General features: G+C 36.8%; 1 protein-coding gene across 9 annotated transcripts in view; it reads right to left on the reverse strand.

Annotated features, from left to right (window-relative positions):
- Nucleotides 1–14,304, reverse strand: part of Pcdh15 (protocadherin related 15) — a 623,956-nt gene that overhangs the window by 152,574 nt on the left and 457,078 nt on the right. For all 9 annotated transcript variants that reach the window (XM_059244015.1, XM_059244010.1, XM_059244012.1 and 6 more), the window contains 2 exons: nucleotides 4,569–4,709; nucleotides 3,161–3,273 (listed from right to left, as the gene is read on the reverse strand). In XM_059244015.1, the coding sequence (XP_059099998.1) occupies nucleotides 3,161–3,273; nucleotides 4,569–4,709 (254 nt within the window). The remainder of the gene's footprint in view (nucleotides 1–3,160; nucleotides 3,274–4,568; nucleotides 4,710–14,304) is intronic.

Consider the following 14,304-nt stretch of genomic DNA (forward strand, 5'->3'; position numbering starts at 1 on the left):
GAATACTATAAAAATTTAATATCTGCATATAAAGAGGCAGTTTATTTTTCTATCCCAAGTACCTATATTTTGTTTAATTTTTTATTAATTAAAATTTTCATTTATTTTAGATCTCTATAGCAGTTTCCTCTCCCTATTTTCCTCCCATCCCCTCCTCTCCCCCATATCCCCTCTGCACTCACTCATCCACTCCTCCCGTGTTTCTGTTCACAAAGAGGAAGGCCTCCCATGGGTATCAACAAAGCATGCCATATCAAGTTGCAGTAAGGATAAGCTCCCTGCTTTGTTTTAAGGCTGGGGAGACAGCTCAGTATGAGGAATAGATTCCCAAAAGCCAGCCTAAGCATTAGAGACAGGTCCTGGTCCCACAAGTAGACCAAGCTACACAACTGTCGCACATATGTAGAGGGCCTAGGTCAGTCCCATGCAGGATCCCTAGCTGTCGGTCCAGCTCTGTGAGCTCCTATGAGCCCAGGTCAGTTGTTTCTGTGGGTTCCCTTGTGATGAACTTGATCCCCCTGGCTTGTACAATCCTTCCCCCTTCTCTTCAACAGGATTCCCAGAGCTTGGCCAATCTGCTTTCTTATAGCACTCAGGACCACCAGCCCAGGGATGATGCCACTTACAAAGGACTAGGCCCTCCTACATCAATCACTAATTAAGAAAATGCCCTGTGGGCTTCCTTATGGCATGGAGGCATTTTCTCAGTTAAGTTTCCTTCTTCCCATATGGCTATAGCAGGTATCAAGTTGACATAAAGCTAGCAAAAACTACCATGTGAATCTGTCACGTTGGTGCTTGAAACACTCAAAGTAACTCAACAGGGAAATATCTCCAATGGCAGAAAACTGTGCCCACTACAAACAAAGCATTCCAGAAAGTCAAGTGAGAGAGACAACAATGATGGGCATGAGGGGGAAGGACTAATAGTCACATTAACTATGGGATTTTATTTGTCTCACATAGAATTTAGAATACACTTAGTATAGTTTGTGTGCTTGCTTTGGAGAACTGTCCAGGATTTACATCATGGAAGTTGATTTTGAGCTATGGTATTATAAAGATAAAATTTTCTTGTGGTGGCAGGTGTTTCCAAGTTATGTCCTCATTTACTCCACCTGCCAGTATCTTGGTTCCTGCTGAAGGTTCAAACTCTTAAGAAGTTATTTGAAATTATAAAGCCCTCAAATCCCAGTTGTTTAGCTTGAACTGTTTAGGGGGCTCCCAGACAGTGGGATTGGGACCTGTCCCTAGTGCATGAGCCAGCTTTTTGGAGCCTAGTGCCTATGGTGAGACACTTTGCTCAGCCTTGGTGCAGGGAGGAGGGGATTGGACCTGCCTCAACTGAATGTACTAGGCTCTGCTGACTCTCCAGGGGAGACCTTGCCTTGGAGGAGATGGGAGGAGGGAGGACAGGGGAATCCGTGGTTGATATGTAAAATGATTAGAAAATCTCTTAATAAAAAGAAAAGAAAAAAAAAAGAAAAAAAGTAATAAAACACCCAAATCCAAATTTTAAAACACAATGAATTCCACTGCCATCAGAGATCTCTTTTGTTCTTGAGCCTCAACCAGTATCATCTTCCAATTCTAATTTGTCTCAAAAAAGACTGAAATCATTAAATGTTCTGGAACCCAGTGAAGAGTCCATCATCCCTGTTTAAGTGATGCTGACGCTGACTCACAGATGTGGGCCATCTATCTGTATTGTTATGGATAACTCCTATACCACCTTTAAGTCAGCTCAGTAGAATGTGGGTATTCAGGCATGATTGTACATCTATACACCTTGTTTCCCCAGCACAGTGGTGCTACTGTCTCCTCATGGATTGTGTTTTCATAGTGTACTGTGTTTACAACAGTTACATCTGTTTCTACTCCAGGGTTGTGAGCCTCTTGCAATAATCACTTTATTGGGAATAATTTGAGATTAAAATTTCTGTATTATATATTGCTTCATGTATTTGTAATGAGGATGTTTACCACCCTTCAGCAATCTTGAAGGGAATGTAGAGATTATCCACTAAAATAAGGGCAGATGTTTCACATCCATGAATCAGCATCAGCATCAGGATAAACAAGGGATAATGGAGTCTACATTGGGTCCCAGGGCATTTAGTGATCCAGTCTTTCTCAAGACAAACTAGAAGTTAGATGAAGATGCTGATTAAGGCAAGCAAAATAGAGATTTGTGATGGTAACATAATTATAAACTATGTATGAATATATGTGTGTATATATATATGTATATATATATATATATATATGCCTGTCACATTATATATGTGCACATGCACATTTGTGCCCACACAAGGAACATTTACAAAGGGTTGGCCTTCTTTGCCATGTGCAGACATAGCAAGAAGGCATCTCTAAGAAAGACTGGGTAGGAATCTGATCCTGATAATGCTGGTGCCCTAGAGAATCTTGGATGGTTAGCCACCACGTCCATAAAAAAATGAATTCTAGGACATGTTCATTTAGCTTTCCTTTCTAAGTGTCCTTGTTTAATACCACTTTTTAAAAATTGAAAATATTTTGCTTAATGAATAATTTAGAGTTTTATGCAATGTCTTAATACAGATACTAACTGCAATGAGATTCTATTAATGAAATTGGTAACTTAGGAAAAAAACCTAGCCAATCATTTGGTGCCATTGTAAGAGCACATGTAAGAGGATTCTGACCTGATTCAACTTTCCCTAGACTACCTCAGTTCATTGGTTATTCTGAATTATTTTCTTATCACTTGATGAGTTAAAAGTGTCCTTGCTATAATATATAACATGGTATTAAGGCACACATCACATGTCTTGGAAAGTGTTGCTATAGAACATACATCAGAGGTGGAGGTCACATTATAATGGCAACAATGAGAACTGAAAATCCATTTTTACCCCTGGGTTCATTAATGACTTAGAACTATATGATTATATTTCAACAAAACTTCTTTATTATTTATAAAGGATCAGTTGAAGCTTTGCTAAAGTACGTTATACTAAACGGTTGTAATCACAGTATATCTTCAAAGGTTTCATTCTAATTTTAAAATCAAGCTGGAGTTGAAAGCCAGCATCATTGATAAATTCAGATCAATTTTGAGAGTGCCTCTAAAGCACACTAAAAGCTCAGTGTTTTAAAACCTGATAGAAATTCATACCTATATTCCTCTTGGGTGAAGCGTGGGATCTCTCCAGGATGTAAGACGAGAATTCTCACGGTGGCACTGCTAGACATCACAGGCTCGCCATCATCAAAAGCCACAACCACCAGCTAGAAAAGTGACAGGATCCACATACAGATTATAAACAGGAGAAAATGTCAACACAGACAGCATCAAAGGTTTTGCTATTTTGTTCCTGGTTCCAGTTGTGGGAAAAAGTAATATTTTCCTACTCCCTTCAAGGAAAGAGATATTGTGTTAGGATATGCCACATTCTCCCTTAATCTTCACAACCATCCAGCTAGGTGATGTCATCTTTATTTGCCAGAAGGAAAAAAATCAACTTCTTGTAGAGTATATGGATGATGTTCATTCTATGTAATTTTAGATGGATTTCTACAGTCAATGCTGCCTATAAGAAGAAAAAGGTACTTTTATTGCATCAACACACTTACTTAAAAGGTGTTAAATACATTGTATCAATGCAAAAAGATAATTAGGTTACCTATAAAAAATTAATTTTCATGAATTTTCCCTAAATTTAAAGAGTAAAAATGTTTTTCTCTAGAGAATAAAAGAGGCAACCTTTATGGTTAACACTTTGTTATGTAGTCTCTTAAAACAATTAGTCCATTTAAAATCAAGAGCACATGGTACACAGTGGGAGTTATTCAAATACATAAACTGAAAAGTTTTAGATGTACGAGGTAATATCTATGTATTATTACTGTGGTATTAATTGGTATTTTCCCTTAACAACCACAATATACAAAGAAGTGCTCTAATATTTATGTTAAGGCATGCAAACATTTTCACAGAGATGTACACTCTTGTGAAAATTAAAGGTTATTAACACAAAGCAACTCAGTTTAGGTTAATGGATATTATTTTTTCAAATTTTCTAGAAGCATTATCTGTCAAGAATACATGATTTCGCTTCTGCAATTATACTTGTAGGCACTTACACTTGCAAGCAGGTGTAAAAAAAATAGCATTCACACAAGTCGTTTCAGAATGATAGAGGTGCACAGTAGCAACCTAATGATTTACTATTGTAGCATTAGAAACACAAAGAAAAATGTAATGCTTTACTTGCAGAGTAGAACACCATATAGCCATTAAGATAATAGCATTACTTGTGTTGATTGGTGTGGACAGTATATAATTGAGTACAGATTGAATATCATGATTATTGTGGAGTCTAGACTCTCAATAGAAGACCAAGTAGTAGCATCTAATTATGCCAAATATATAAAATATGAAGTGATTTTCCAAATTTCAATGAGAAATGACTTTTAAAAATTAAAGAGGAGAAAAATAGAAAGAAAATCATACTGACAACTGTTAAGCAAAACCCTCAGTGCTGGACGTCAAATAGATGTCACAAAGAAAATGGCACACTGACCTTAAAAATTGTTGTAGGCTCTTCATTAAGATTGACACGAGTTACTACTCTTCCAGAATCTTCTTCTACATCAAAAATACTGGCAGGGTATGGAAACTGAACATCATCCACTCTATACCTCACCCGACTTGCAGGCAAACCCTGAAATGAAATAATTGATCTATCAGGATGAAAGCAAAGAACATCAGTGGAGATCATCCGGCTTTTATGATGAATGGCTTTGTAGAACAGAAACATTGTCCTGGTTTCATACCCCATGTTAAAATGTGACAGGATATTTCTTTCTGTGGACAGTTCAATCCTAATCAATGAAGTGTGTTGCAATTAGGCTTTGGTAAAGTAAATTTTATGAGGGGAAAATTTAGTATATTGCCACAGGCATCTTTCCTTTCATTCCACAGCTTGTCTGCCTCCCTAAATACCCAGTGTCTCTGAATATTTTACTTTCTGCCACAGTTGTTTCACTTTTAATTATGCTAATCTAAATCCAGAATGCTGGTTCCTTTTTGCTCATGTATATCTGCACTATAGATAAATGGCTGCACCACTAGAAAAGGATATAATATCAAAGCCCAAGAGTATTCACCAATCCCTCTACCCACTAATAATCTACAACCGTCTCCAAAGTCACGGCTTCTGTGGATAACTCATACTTGAATTTTCTTCCATCTTTTACAGCCACTTCTTCTGTGTTGGACACTGATCTGGTCCTCTGCTTCCATTCTATTAAAATTGTCTTTAAAACATAAACACTCTCAGCTGGGGGTGGTGGCTCACACTTGCAGTCTCAGTGCTAGTGAGTTCAAAGAAAGAGAACTCAAGAGGCCAACCTGTGCTACACAGTAAGTACTGGGACATTCTGGAATGCAGACTGAGACCCTGTGTCAAAAGAAAAAAACAAACAAAACCCAGAGATGGGGCAGGAGTGAGAGTGGAGAAGCGATAGTAAATTCATTCTCATAAAAGCTGGTCAAAACCCTCTAGTGCTTTCCATCAAACACACAAATCCAGACTCCTCACATGGCGATATCAGATCTTGAAAATGTTCCATATTATTTTTCTATCTAATTTGAACTCGCTATTCATTTTTGCCCCACACATTGCTGTTATTTATGCTCGGGTACCTGATATTTGACAGACTTCCACTTTCTGAATTTGTGCTCATGATTTCCTGGTTCTGTTTAAGATGTGTCTCTAAGATATTTTTATTCACCAAGTCTACTTGGAATTGTATCACATATTTCTGTTTACTTATTGTGATGGTGTAAATATGAAATATCTCCTGAAGGTTCATGGTTTGAAATCTTAGTTCCCAACCTCTGGCATAATTTTGGGAGGCAATAGGAGCTTCACATGGTGGTTCCAGCTAGTAGACTTGGCCTTGGGAATGTGTATTTGAAAGCACTACTTTCTATCTTGCTATCTTGCTTGCACTACCATGAGAATTTCTCCAGCACATTGGGTCAATGAATTAAGGACTAAATACTTTGAAACCATGAGTCAAAAATAAATCCTCCCCCTTTTTAAGTTGTTATGTGAGGTGTCTTGTAACAGCAATGCACTAGCAATCAATGCACAAACAGTACAAGGAGTGGGGTCACTGCTGGAACTAAGCCTATATACATGGACTTGAGCCTTTGGACCTGTTTACATGAATAATTTGGAGGTGTTTAGAGATTTGGGCTAGATAAGCCCTAAATGCTATCAGATGAGCTTACTTGGTGACTCTGGTGGGACCTAAGAAAATCAAAATGGCAAGACGGTAATGCAAAAGCAGAGACTACTGTGCACATGAAGTTTCAGGGGCAGATATTAGACCAGGCTGTCTGTGTTGTAATCTCCTGTGTCTTCAAATTTTGAGTGAGGAAGAACTAAAACATAAAGAGTGTATTGCCTTAGCAGAATAACTTTTATGACCCCATAGCATCTTATCTGTGACGTGGTTACCGCTCATTTCTGCTAGTCAGGTCTACAGTGAGAACTGGGGACACAGAATGAAGCAGGAAGATCGACAAAACATGCAGACTGGGTGACAATGAGCTCCATTAAAGCGGTAGACAAGGAAGCTGGAGATTTTTTAAAATTTCAAGGGGCTGGAGAGATGGCTCAGCAGTCAAGAGCACGGGTTGCTCTTCCAGAGGACCTGAGTTCAATTCCCAGCACCCACATGGCAGCTCACACCTGTCTGTAACTCTAGTTCCAGGGGATTTGACACCCTCACACTAATGTCCATGAAGTAAAATTGAATAAATTATTATTTAAAATTTTCAATTTATTTATTTTACATCCTGACCACAGTTTCCCCTTCCTCTTCTCTTCCTACTCCCTCCCCCAACCCTCCGGCCCCCCACCTCTCCTCCACACCCTCCTCAGTCTATTCCTCCTCTGTTTCTGCTCTGAAAGGGGCAGACCTCCCGTGGGTGTCAACAAACTGAATAAATAAATTAGAGAATTTAAGGGTTGATAGTGTCCATCACACCCAAGCCTTCTGATAGATATGTAAATATTTACATATTTCAAGGTTTTAGAAACACACAACACTATTGAACTCTTGTGAGAAGGAGTTGTCACCTCCATAGTAATTTTACACGTGAACGGTAAGTTCTCTGAGTGGCTGAGGGAAAGTCCAGCAGTGTGGTGAAGGAGGCACAGTTACTGGAAACTGCATCAAGTCTGTGCAGTTTATGCACATTTTTTTTAATTCATTGACAATGCTGCTTGCTTCTTAATGATGCTGACATCAGTTTTAGCAACCAAACAGCATTTTACTAACTATCAGAATATGTGTGTTATATTGATTCTCATATTAATATTTAAAATAGACCTAGGAGTTAGCATAACCATTCATAATTTACAAATGACAAGAGCAAGGTTTTAAAAAAATGAATTCACTTCCTGAGATTTCCTCATCTAAATAGCAAAATTATTAGACATGTTTTATACTGAAATATGGTTCTTAGGCATGCAACTCATTTAATAATTATGACATCTTCAAGGCAATATTCCTCTAACATGTGAATAACATGGAAAAACAATTCATAAAACATGCTTGGGAAAGTTGATACTGCAGAAAAACCCAACTGGGATATTCCCAGCATATTGAGAAGCATAACTTCCAGGTTGTCATAATGATAAAGAGCAAAAATATGGCATGAAAACAGAGTTTTTACCAACATTAGTTCCCATTCTATCTGCAGTACAGCATAGTAACTAAAATCACTCATAAGCTATAGTTTTCATGGTGCTCAGATTATAGACATGTGCCATCATGCCTAACTGAACACTCCTTCTCTTCCTTTTTTTTTTTAAAAAAAAAATTAGAATTAGTTAAGGCTCTAATCTCAATTCATTAGGTTACACATTATGTGTTTACGGTTTTTCCACCCACTAATATCTGTTCATATACTCCCATCCTTACATTTATTTCTGAAGATGGCAGGAATATTGAGAGACAGACAGACAGATAAATTTCTTTGTCCTTATCCTGTGCTTATGATCTTCACTATGGGTTAAGGAGTTCTGATAGATAATACATAGATTAAATACCATTTTCTGAAATTTCTTTGGCAATGAGGAATAAGGTTGTGGTGCTATTATGGGCTCCTCACCTCATTTTATATATATTGTAGGTTTCATTCCTCACTCTATAGACACACATCTCAACAGACACAAAATATATCTGATTCATGGAGTGAAGTAATTGTACTATATGTAGAATTTGACCTGATAATTAACTTTACTATTTTAAGTTCAAAGTGATATACACATGCACACGTACCTACCTTCTCTCCCTCTCCCTCTCTCTAGTATATATAGTTTGTATATTAGTTGCAATACAGTTTGTACTCTTAACAAATAAAGTATGCCTGAAGATCAGAGGACAAAGCCAGCCACTAGATTAAACATAGAGGCCAGGCAGTGGTGATGTACATCTTTAATCCTAGCACTCGGGAGGCAGAGATCTGTCTGGATCTCTGTGCATTCAAAGCCACCCTGGACTACATGAGATTAATGCAGTCTAAAAGAGAAACAGAGCCAGGCAGTAATGGCTCACACTTTTAATCCCAGTACTTGGGAGTCACATGCCTTTAATTCCAGCACTAGGAAGGTTGAGACAGGAAGTGACGTGGCTGGACGGAGGAAGGCATATAAAGTGCAAAGAGACAGGAACTCAGTCTTTTCAGCTGAGGACTCAGGAACATTCAGACTGAGGATTCATGGAGACAGGATCTTCCCATTTCTGCCTGAGGATTCAGTAATGGTGAGAAGTTTCTCTTGTGGCTTGTTCCTCTGCTTCTCTGATCTTTCAGCATTTACCCCAATATCTGGTTCTGGGTTTTTATTAAGACCAATTAGGAGTTGTGCAACACACACACACACACACACACATACACAGACATACTTTAAAAATGTCTATTTAAATGAAACTGTATCATTTTGGGCAATGATTTGATTGTCAAATATAATTATTTTATTTGTGCATTTTATGTATCTTCTTACATTATTTTCAGGAAAAATTTGTTCTTCATATAAATTGCTTCATCAGATAAGGTATTCAGTGAAAATCTCCCATGCAAATAAAACAAGCTAAACCAAGAAGCAATACATGAAATTTAATTTTGTATTCTTAATGCGAAAGAGATGGTATTAACTCTGCAATGTCTTTTGTCTGCTAAAATTGACATCTACAAGCCTACATGTTACTACAAGAGTTTTATTTATTATAGATATTCTGACAGTGTAATATGATATACCTATACCCTATGGGTTCAGATTGAAGAATCTTATCATGAGGTCACTTACAGTAGGTTTTCTTAGAAACTAAAGCACAATATAATTCCATCCTATAAGGTAGAAATCATTAATAGCAAAGTAAATATAAAGTTATATTAAGAAATTATAAGCAATTTCAATTATTTTTGTTATCAGTACAATTTTTACTTTAGACTTCCTTTCTTATGGGTTAAAGGTAATATGTTTTGACTTAATTATGGTGAAAATATAATTAATTAGTACAGATGGTAATTGCAGGTCTGTGTGAAAAATGCTGCAAACATACAAAGGTGAGGAATTTCAATGAGTCTGTAATGGAACAAAATAATCAGATATACATATAGTGTAAAGTTTGTCATGTATATACAATCTTAACAGAAAAGAAAATCCTGCTATTTGCAATAATGGGAATGCACCTTAAGGGTATGAAGCAGCTCCAAACAATAAATTCATAAAGAAAAATGCTACTTAATTCTTCCTGTATGAGGAATGTACGCAAGGGGAAATATTACCTAATTTTACTTGCACTAAGAATCTAACATAGTCAAAGAAACAGAGAAGAGAACAGAGGTTGACAGGGACAGAGGAGGAGAAAAATGGGGAGCTGATGTTCACATGGTCCAACCTTCAGTTGTATGTTTTTGTTCTTTTTTCTGCATGTAAGAATCGAAGGACAATGTATGAGTAACTGTTCTATAACTTGCCTGATTTAGACACATTTGCTAGGCTAAGCGATAGCAATTTCCTACAGAGTGGTTAAGTGGATGTATGAGGAAGGGGCTGTGTAGGGTTGGTACAGGTTCATGCAAAACCCATTTTCTTGAAGCCATTGGAAACTTTTTTGAGTTAATGAACATTTACGCTTGTGTATAAGGAGCCATAAGTACCAGACAATATTAACATGGGAATCAATATCTAATTACATTACTAGTGAGTAGATTATTTCCAGTAGACAGGTAAAAACAAAATACAAAATAATAATAAAATTACCTTGGCTTTATATAATTTCAAATGACATAAAATAGCAGGGATCATACACATACAGTGTTAAAGAGAAAACATTAGAAGGCTCCAATAGCTTGTCAAATTATGTTTTATATGTACCAAAAAATAAAACTATATATATATATATATATATATATATATATATATATATATATATATGTATGTATATGAACTAAGGGTCTATCCTCGGCTAAGCAAAGATGTGACAAGATATACTACTTAGAGATGGAAGGATCAGTGTGCAAAAGGATGGGGCTCACTCACACATAGCATGAACTGTCGTTAAGGACATGATCACCTCAGAATACCTACATATTCAGTTAAGATGCCATGACTAATTCCTACAGAGACCTTCTGTAAGAAGTTTAGCAAAAAAAGAAAATAAGAACTGTGGGATATTTAGAGATAAATGAACAAAATTCATTTAAGATCTATACCTGAAACTCAAAACTCATTTCTGAAAAAAAACACCTCTAAATAAATGGACAAAAAATGCAGTACAAGTAGATAATGACAAAAGAAAAACTGACCCAGAAATGAAAGTTGAACACTCAAGTAATTTGAGTACATAAGGAAAGTGGCAGAAGCACTGTGGGTACCCAAGATGGTTTGTTACCCAGTGCACTGTCAATCCACAGAGCTGTGGTCCTTATGTAGGTTACATTCTGTTAGTAAAATCCTTCACCTTCATTTCTTCCTCGTCATTGCATATATAATCTGCTCTGAACACAGGCAAATTCCTCTTTTCTGTAGACATTTCTGTTCTTCTGCCCTAGGGTGTCTCTGTCTTGGAGAATGAATTCACTCCTAGCTTTAAATTCTGCTCAGGAGATTCCCAAGTCTGTGTTTATTGTCTTAGCTTTCTTCTAGAGTTTCTGCCCGATTCAGCCGTCCCTGGTCTTGAAAGGCAGCTGAGTTATCATGGCTTCAGATCAAAGCACCCGTTCTATGTAGATTTTTATTAAGTTGTCTACAACTTCCTTCTCCACCGCAGCTGGAACTCTGCACTGACATTTGAGTGTGCCTTTTGAACCCTGTAATCTTCACCCTCACTTCCAATAGCTGTCATTCCTCTGCCTGAGTGGCCTTCACATATTTCTTTTGTCTCTATCTGCATTGCCCTTTTGCTTTTCTAAATTGGATGAAGGATATGGTAGCCAGTTTGTCCTCTGGATTTTATTATCACGTTTTATTAAAAAACTTACATATCACAGAATAATTTGTCATAATAGGTAACTTTGATTTTTTAACTATTCTTTATTTCTTTATTAACTTTTATTTTCTAAGTAATAAACTGGGTCTCATCAACCATCTTCCATATTTGAGGTCTACAAAAGAACTTCTAAGGCAGATTTTAAGCTATCTTTCATATAACTTGTATTATTTAATCAGACATCATTGAAACCATGTTACATAAATTCATGAGTGTTCTGGACTCTGCAACATGTCAATATATTTTTTTCCTGCCAATTTCTTCTATCTGCAGCCATATGAATCCCTGTATTAAAAAAAAAAAAACAACTTCCTGCCCACAGCAGCAGCAAAAAAAATCAGAATACATATATTTATTTATTCTCTGGTGCATTTTTGGAAGCTACAGTATGGATGACAGCAGAGCCAAGTTATCATTGCCTTCCTAGATGATTAAAGCCAAGAATCCCGCTTACAAAGAGCCAAAGTATCTCTTTCAGTATGCCTGCTACTTTTTCTTCTGAAAAGATGTTCAGAATAAAGCATCCCATTCAATATCTAATGGAAACCTATGAGTGAACCCCAAAGACAAACCCACTGCCCTGGGAAATGTCCTTTGTGTTGTGACCTTGGTCCACAAGGTTTGTTTCTACAAGAAGAAAAGGGTTGATATGAATTACATCATAAAATGATACTTTTAATTGACCACATGCTCAGACAAAAAACAAGTTTCAACAACTACAAGATTGAAATAACATCTTGTGTCCTCTCTGCACACCAAAGATTAACACTGGATATCAAAACAACAGAAACAACAGAAAGCTTACAAAATCATGGAAAGTGAATAACTCACTACTAAATGAAAATTGAATCAAGACAGAAGTTAAGAAATAAATTAAAAACATTTTACAATTGAATGACAATAAAAACAACACACACCCAAATTTATTGGACACAATGAAGGCAGTTATAAGAGGCAAACTAAGTATCAGGCTACATTATGGGAAAATATCTTTACCAATGACACATCAGATAGAGGCTTAATACTTAAATATGTAAAGAACTAAGAAAACTGACCATCAAGAAAACAAATAACCTAATTAAAAATGGGATACAGATCTAAACTGATAATTCACAAAAGATGCAACACAAATGTCTAGAAAACACTTTAAGCAATGTTCAACATCTTTAGCCATCAGAGAAATGCAAAGAAAAACTACTTGGGATTTTGTCTTACACTAGTCATAATGGCAAAGATAAACAAACAAAATGAAAAAACAAACAAACAAACAACAATAACAAAACAAATGACAATTCCTACTGGAGAGGGTGTAGGTAAAAGGAAAGACTCATCCATTGCTGGTGTGAGTGAAAACTGGTACAATCACAATGGAAATCAGTGTGGTACTTCTCCCATAATCCGGGAAGAGACGTAGATCAAGATTCAGATATATCACTCTTGGGCATATACTGAAAGGATCACATGTTCTACTACAGAGACATTTGCTCATCCATATTAATTGCTGTTCTATTCATAATAACTAGAAATTGAAACAGTCTAGATGTCCATCAACAGATGAATGGATAAAGAAAATGTGGTACATTTACACAATAGAATTTTATTTAGCTGCCAAAAAAAATTTAAATAAAATCATGAAATTTGCAGGTAAGTGGGTGGAGCTAGAAAAAAATCACATCGAGTGAGGTAACCCACATCCCAAACTACAAATATGTGAATGTTAGCTTCTAATCCAATGATAGACATGCTACAATCCATATAACCATAGAGGTTAGGTATAGAGTAAGGGATTGTGGGGAGGGAATGGTCTCCCAATGAAGGGGAAATAGAATATGCAGTTGTGGAGTGGCAGAGGGAGAATGGAATGGAAGAATTGAATGGAGAGGTGGAGGAGCTAAGGGAGAGAATATGAGGAAGGATAGCTAACACTAAGGGCCATTTGAGGGGTCATATGGAAATGACTACAGTAGATGATTCACAAAATAAATATATACATATATGAGAAAAATCTAAATGGAATTACTGAATAACAGGGGGAAAAAAGGCCCAGCTATATATCTCTTTCCACCTAGTGAAACCTCCATTTCCAGGAACGGTTTACATCTAATTGAGTTGTTAGCTAAAGGAATCCCCAGGAGACCCCCAAACAACTCCAAGTTTATTGCCAAGGCTATGTTTGTTCTCCACAAAGTGATTGTAAGGCCCTATTGTGAACGGCAATACTTACAACCTTGTTGAACATGGAGAAGATAAGCTGGTGGCTAACCTTCACCTATATTAACTAGTGCTCATGGTACTGGAAGGTACTCTGCACACTACTGGAGGAGAAAGTTAAACACCTAAAAAGCTATAAACCCTTTGATCTACATTGGTGATCTGTCTGTATGATACACTGGTACAATAGTAGCATAAAAGTTGTGGGAATAACTAACCACTATCTGATTGGATTTAAGGACTATGTCTGACACTGCTTGGCTAGAAAAAAATGACATTAGCTAAGCTACGGACCTAGGGGAAAACCAAATACTACTGTTCTGTTACTAAAGCATCATAGCAAGGAAATGACCCCTAATGACACCTGCTATATGTATAGATCAATGTCTCACTCAGTCATCATCACAGAAGCTTCCTTTGGCAGTAGATGGGAATACAAAGACCTACAAATGGGCATTGTGCAGAGAATGAGAGACTCTGGAATGCCCAGTTCTAAGTGGGACATCTTCATCAAACCTCTCCACTCAGGGCTCA

This window comes from Peromyscus eremicus, chromosome 16_21 (assembly GCF_949786415.1).
Source record: "Peromyscus eremicus chromosome 16_21, PerEre_H2_v1, whole genome shotgun sequence".
Classification (NCBI taxonomy): domain Eukaryota; kingdom Metazoa; phylum Chordata; class Mammalia; order Rodentia; family Cricetidae; genus Peromyscus; species Peromyscus eremicus.